The sequence below is a fragment of the Ctenocephalides felis genome, unplaced genomic scaffold (assembly GCF_003426905.1).
Source record: "Ctenocephalides felis isolate EL2017-DRISC unplaced genomic scaffold, ASM342690v1 CF-g0.4_SCAFFOLD_02543, whole genome shotgun sequence".
Classification (NCBI taxonomy): Eukaryota; Metazoa; Arthropoda; class Insecta; order Siphonaptera; family Pulicidae; genus Ctenocephalides; species Ctenocephalides felis.
The window spans coordinates 1-7,428 of record NW_020538697.1 but is presented as its reverse complement, the minus strand read 5'-3'; the positions used below and the strand labels follow the sequence as shown (position 1 = coordinate 7,428).

At 31.0% G+C, this 7,428-nt stretch overlaps 1 protein-coding gene across 1 annotated transcript; it reads left to right on the top strand.

Moving 5' to 3' along the window:
- Positions 1 to 6,426: 6,426 nt before the first annotated feature.
- LOC113381071 lies at positions 6,427 to 7,155 on the top strand. Its single transcript, XM_026620059.1, has one exon. The coding sequence runs from the start codon at positions 6,427 to 6,429 to the stop codon at positions 7,153 to 7,155; it is 729 nt and encodes a 242-aa protein (XP_026475844.1).
- Positions 7,156 to 7,428: the final 273 nt, after the last annotated feature.

Below are 7,428 nucleotides of genomic sequence, written 5' to 3'. Positions count from 1 at the left end.
GATGTTGGGTAGAAAATCCAAAATTTCACTGTCAAATAAAATGCTAATTTATAAAAGTTATAATATCAATATGGACATAATTATGGAGAAGTGCCAGCACCTCAAACATAAAACTAATAGCTAGCACAAAATGAAATATTGAGATGTATCACTAACGCTCCGTGGCATGGTAAGGAATGACATAATCTGTAATGATCTACAAGTGAGCACAGTTGCAGAAATCATTAATGACAAAAGTATTAAATATCACGGAAGGCTAAAGGCTAAAGGACCACTCGAACGTAGCAATACCGGACATATTTAACCACATCCCAACAAGGCGCCTAAAGAATAACTTCACTGGTGCAAACCCTATAATATAATAGAAGTGAAAACAATGAGAGAAGAAATCTAAGAGTTTTTCGAGTAAGAGGCAAGCATGGTCTGAGACACCTTCAAGGCAGGAATGTTTGCAACATCATTGGCGATGTCAAATTGTCAAAGATATTGCAACCTTTTCAACATTTCATAACTCTTCAAAAGATAATGACAGAAAACGAAATACATTGGTATTTACAAAATATTTAAATATTATTTGCAGAATTTAAAAATACAAATCATGAAATTATTAGTTAAAATTTACAAAAAAATAATATAAATATCACTTACAAATATAAATTATATTTATTTAGAGTATTTATTTCTTACGGCTGGATGTTGTCGATATGAAGATGATGTCAATAAAATAATAGAGCAAATGATAAATAAAGTTCAACTGCAATACCCTGGATATGAAAAAATAAGAAAAGGCAAGGGGAAAAAGATCCGAGAAACTACAACTTACAAAATTTTGGAAAGTAAGTCTAAGTCTATTATTATTATTGATTCAAATGGCAAAATATCAATCGTATGAAAAGGAAAAATAGTGGTGATTACTTCCGTAAGTGGCTTTTTATCTGAGGCAAAAAGCAGACAAGGCATGTAGTATTACGCGACAAAAATTGTTTTTAAATAAAGTAATCATATATTATTGGTTGAAGTTAGTTTAAGTTAATTAACTGATTAATACTGGAATTAATAATATTGATTCACATAATAAGTTATTGTCGATGTGTATTACTACTATTATTAATTAAATAATAATATTTATTTCTGGTCTAATATCGGCTATCAAGAATAGCCCATCTTCCAGCTTGGCTTATGAGCCCAGAGTTTTACATAATTGGGTCAAGTCTAGACCAAGTCTGAGCCCGTGAATCTTATCTCTTTTTATGCAGAGAACATTTTCAGCGGCAGGATGAAAAAGAAAATTCCAAATTGGTTGAAAAAGATTGACCCAATGAAAATAGCAAAGGATTTTTTTTTCATTTTACGGCATTTTTTTATTACATTTTGTGGAAAAGTGAAATTTAATTTTAAAAGTCTCATTAGTAAAAGAAATTTATGTTTGTGAAATGTAGTGAAACTATTTTATTGCCATTAAAATTGGTTATATATTTTTCAATGAAAGTTTCTTTCAAAATTATTTATTTATCGAGTTTAAAATATGATTTTTTTCTGTTTTTTTTTTATTTTCTTCAGTTTACAATATTAAAATGAATCCATAAGATTAAGAAGCAAAAATGTCAAAAGCTATTGGAAACCAAATGACATATACCCAAATAAAATGACATACCCAAGCAATCTTGAGATATTATATCTATTTGAGTGAATGTACTAAAACATATCAAAAAAGTTTTCTTATAAAGCATTCACTAATCACCTAACAAATAGATTGCTTGGAACTGTGTATGGAATTAATTTCAAAAAGATATGTAGGTGTTAAATTGGATAGATTACTTAACAAATACCAATTCAAAGTCCAAAAGTATCACGGAGACCAAACACTTCTACAGTTTAAAAGCACCTTGAAATAAAATATATTGAAACATGCAAATTGCAAATGCGATTTGACGACAGCTTAATGTACATGCGGATTGATAGTTTATGCATGATCAACATAATCAGACACATTTCTGATGGAAATATGTAGATCTCAATGATTTAACATGTGTGCCGAATAAGATATTATCGATAGAAGCACGAGTTGACAATATACAGGAAGATACAAATGTTTTACAAAACTCTTACACTAATTAATTTAGCAAACTTTTACAATCTAGAATTAATTCATCCAACACATTAAGTAAATCACTAATTAATGAATGGTAAAAAAAAATTATCTACTACTGCTATTCTTGCCACACTTCTTTACATCTTTGCCTAAAATATGCAATCCCAAATAATTCTCACAGCTTTAATTTTATTAAAGTGCTTAGTAGGTTAGTATCAGGTCTCGACAACATAGTCACTAAAATGAAAACACACACCCATTCAACATTCTGCAAAAAATCCATCAAATGATTCAATTAAAAAAAAATTGATGTCAAATTTTCTTAAAAGAAAACCCCAACGTTCTAATCACTAGTGCCAACACAGAAAACATCACAGTAATTTGAAATAAATCCACATATTTCTTATATTATCTCAGATCCAACCCACCGTATAAACTGTTCCTTCAAATTCATTAGCAGTTAAGTCTCAAAAAACAAATTTCTTCAGAAATTGTACCTACTCTCAAAAACTTATATCCAAAATCATAAACTGTGTCACTAATAATAGAATCAAGTTTTTCAATAATAATATGAATGTCTCCCCCTCGTTAATGAAAATCTCTAAAGACAACATCATTATTGGCAATGTTTTCTCCCTTATATAAAACTTATATAAAATAAAAAAAAATCCTCTTTAAAAAAAAAACTGTTCCACAAGGTCAACTTGATATTAATTTGCAAAATAGATTTATCCCTAAGATCTTTTTCCTCCAACATTAAATTACCCATTAGTTTAGAATGCACATCAAATGTTGATGGCATTTGTGGCTTTTGAAACCAACATTCCTCGATGATAATAAATTTCTGTATGCATATACATAACGAATCTACATAAGTTTATAAATTATACAACTGTTTTAAAATTATCATCAAGCAAATAAACCATATTCATTAGCAATAGTAAAATTGCTAAAATCAGAATTGTAAAGGCAACGTTTGCTAGCAACTATTGCTGAATAAAATTATTTTTGTGAACCTGAACGAGCCACCATCAATAAATATAGATTATAGACCAAATGGATAGAACACCATTCAGTTGCAAAATTTTTATATAATACATATCAGTTTAATAAGATTTATCGTTTTAGTTAATACTGATGACGATGATACTGAAATTTTTCCTACTGTAGGAAAATGATCTACAGAATGCAGCATATTCAATTGTAGTGATAAAAAATTAACTTGATTGATAGAAAAAACGTGCAGGTACTTACGTTAAATGATCTATTACTTAAATTACATCATACTGCTATAAGTAAAATTTGTTCAGTAAAGCATTCACATAACCCTTCATCATATTGAATAGTATTTTTCCACCAGCATCTGAAATTGTGAAATAGTATAACATTTGATATATAGAAATATAAATATAATTTTAATCATCATCAAACAGAAAGAAAAAAAATGCCCACAAAAGAAATTGTTTATAAATTTAACTAGCGTGTGCATAGTCATCGGTAAACAACAAAGTACGCACGCTTAATAAGCATAAATAAGACGGACATCAAGTTTAAACTGAAATAAATAAAATAGCGCGTTACAATAATTAGCATATTATAATATTTAGCATATAAAATCAAAGCAAATACAGAATAGATTGCCGTCAACGTTTCTTGATAATTCGCTTCTTAAATTAATAAGGAAAAAGGCAAATTCAATAAAATACTAACCAAAATGAATACTTTAATAAATAACCATCCACTAAAGCACTGAATTTAAATACAACCAGACTACACATGAAGAAATACCTGTTGAAACTGATGCAAAGCGCCACCACAACCGTCAACGATATATGCACAATCATAGCTCATAGCTGAAACCCGCCTCCGCGGAACATTAAACGGTGAGACACGTAACAACTCAAATCAATTGCTTCAACATCACCATTCTCAGTAACGGACATTACTACGGTCATATTAACATCTAATCTTAAACTTACTATATCACATCTATAATTACAATTTCAGCATATTCCCGCACCTCATACATACACATAAAGCGTTGCACATACCTCTTTCTCTAATAACACTGTTAATATCCTCATTAAACGATCACCATTATATCGTAACTAATCAACTGGTAACTCTAAACTTCATTTCGCCTTTTTACACAATTTTTACAACTTTCATAAATTAGTCCTCACACTTTGATATCTACTCCACTGGGAGTATAGCAACAGGCGTGGCGCGCTCTCGACACAGCGACATGCGCGTACGCTGCATACAAGTCATCAAGGACGTATGACGAATCACGAACCGTGGAATCGCTATACACACTCAAACTAAATACATAAAATGTTTTAATTTATTATTATTATTTTTACTTTATTCTGTTTATTTTTTTCGCACTCCTCGTAATTGCAGTCACATTTATGTGTGTGTCTATATTTAAATTTATATTTCTGCGTATATTGATATTGACAATTGACTCCTATATTTATTTATATATAATCGTATTTACATCTATATTTATGCATATATTTATAGTTATATTTATATTTGCATCTATATTTATTCCGGTATCTATGCTTACAGTTGTAGTTATATTTCTAGACAATATTAACCCAGTAAACACAATCACAAAAAAACAACATCAAAACAACATCGCATTGCGATCTGGGACATCGCTGCGCCGAAGTCATTTTTGTTGTATAGAACGTTTATTGAGCGCAAAGTAATGTCACATTTGCGATTTTTGTCGCGACCTCGGTAACACGTTTAATTGCATGTCGAACTGATATTGATAAAACATGAAAACAACGTAATTGTGTACATGAATTAAATATTACTTTCTGTATCCATACATCCATAAATTTCGACTTTAATAATTTTTTAGTTTATTAATGATAGACGATTTATTATGAAATTATTTTTATTTGATCATAATATTTAAACATATGTTTTATATATAACATAATATGGGGGTATAGGAACAAATTAAAAAAAAAATAGATTTAGTAAAATAAATTTTAGTAATTTTATTATAAATAAATTAATCTAATAACACATCATTGATGTCTATTGACTTGCGCTTCAAAGATCTTTCATGCCGCTGTCGGGCATACCTCAGCCAAGTTGAAACAATTTCTTTTAGCCCCTCTTCCGTCACTTTTGGGTGGATTTGCAATAGAACACCTATTTGAAATGTATCAATATTAATGTTATATTTATATAATATGGTGTAATGTATGATTTAATGATAATTACTTCTAAATAATCTTAAAATTTCAGTTGGGTGAAGTGCCACATTATTTTTGTACCCAAACCACGAGCAGAGAATGGCAACTTTATTGGTTAAAACTCTTCTGCAAAAACTTTTAATCAGTTGCCTTGGTTTGCCTCCAAGTTTTATAATGAAGGTTTTCTAAAATAATCATTAATTATTAGTTATGCAAAATTAGAGAGTGCTTGCGTATATATAAAAATTTATAGTAGAACAACTTACAAATTCTGCACATAACTGAGAATCACTCTTGAGTCGCTTTTCTAGTTACTTAAGCTCTCCCAGTGATTTTATTGGCAACACGTAATCGAAAGAACTTGAATTATTGACGTCAAAATCAACAACCATATTCTTATCATGTTTCATGGCTTGCAGCAAGCAAACCACGTGCCCATTTAAAGTTGGCCACAGGTGCCCCTCGGCTTGTGCTCATAGTTCGAGGTCTGCTTAATCGTAAATTCCCTAAATTAAGCGGTTTTTTTGTCTATTGTCAAAACACATTGTCTATCTCCTTTTAACGTTTTGGTTAAAAAAGCTAGCGTTATTGTAGCGAAGCGTAACAAACTCAGCTCATTCGCATTGGCCAGCGAACTTGGCCACTTGGCCAGTCACTCGAAATAGCAAAATCATTGATCACATAATTACTAGTGGCCCAGTGCAAACTCACATTGATAATTATCCGAAAAATGATACAGGCCGACATTTCTCTAATTCTCATTTCACAAAAATTCTTGCAAACAATGAAACAATTCAGCGCTTTTGGTTAATGTACTCCGTTTCTAAGGATCGAGTTCATTGCTTTTGTTGTAGACTACTTGATAGTAGCTCAACGTCGAACTTAGTATCTGAAGGGTATAACAACTGGAAATACTTGTCTGAAATATTAAAAAATCATGAAAATAGCACTTTTCATAAGAAGTTTTACCTTTCATGGATTGAAGCTGAACTACGATTAAAAATAGGGAAAACAAAAGACTGCCAAAAGCAACACTTGATTAGAAAGGAAACTACAAGATGGAATAATGTTTTATCTAGATTGATGCATATCACACTTTATTTAGCCGAAAACAATATGGCGTTCAGAGGCACTTCTGACAAACTATATACGCCAAATTACGGAAAGTTCTTAGGCTTAGTACAACTACTAGCCAAATTTGATCTAGTCATGCAGGAGCACTTGCGATTAGCTATGAAGGGTGATATTTCAGACCAATCAGCTTCTGTTCATCGATGGAAATTTCTAACCGATCACTTGGGACTATATACTATAAAAAAGCACATTGACACTCGTTGGGAAGCAAGAATAAGTAGCGTCAAATCAGTTCGTTATCAAATTAGTACTATCCATGATGCTTTGATTACTTTGGCTCATGAAACTCAGAAAACTGATGTTCAAGTGCCTCATGAAGCTACTACACTAGCCGAACAACTGAAAGATTTCTGCTTTACAGTTTCATTGGTTGTTTGGTATGACATACTTCGTCAAATAAATCTTGTAAGTAAATCTGTACAGTCAACAGATATGGATCTTGGTAAATGTACACAAATGTTGAAAAAATGCTGCAATTTTTTGGAAGACTACAGAAATACGGGCTTTAAAAGCGCTATTTTAACTGCGAAGGAGTTGGCCGAAGAACTAGAAATTGAACCTGAATTTCGAGCTACAACAAGAATTTGTCGTATTAAGCGTCAAGCTGGTGAAATTGCACGCGATGACCCTATAACTTCTCCAGAAAAAAAATTTTCAACTGTCTTTTGGACACTATATAAATTTCAATCAATAAAAGGTTCGAACAGTTAAATGAGTACTCGGAATCTTGGTCTTTTTTGTACAATATTAAACAGATTCCAGAAAATGCGACCTTCTCAAGCTCTGTAGTGATCTCCATTAAAATTAACTGTAGACTCTAAATCAGACATAGATGGTTGTATGTTGTGTGATGAACTTATAAGTCGGGCATCCTTTTTACCTGATAAAAATGTGGTTACTCCCATTTTTGTATTAAATTTCATCAACGATTTCAACTTACAAGAATTGTATCCAAATGTATGGATATCATTGCGAATTTATTAA

Excerpts from the sequence above, each read along its gene's own strand:
- LOC113381071 (XM_026620059.1), top strand. The coding sequence starts at position 6,427 with ATGGCGTTCAGAGGCACTTCTGACAAACTATATACGCCAAATTACGGA.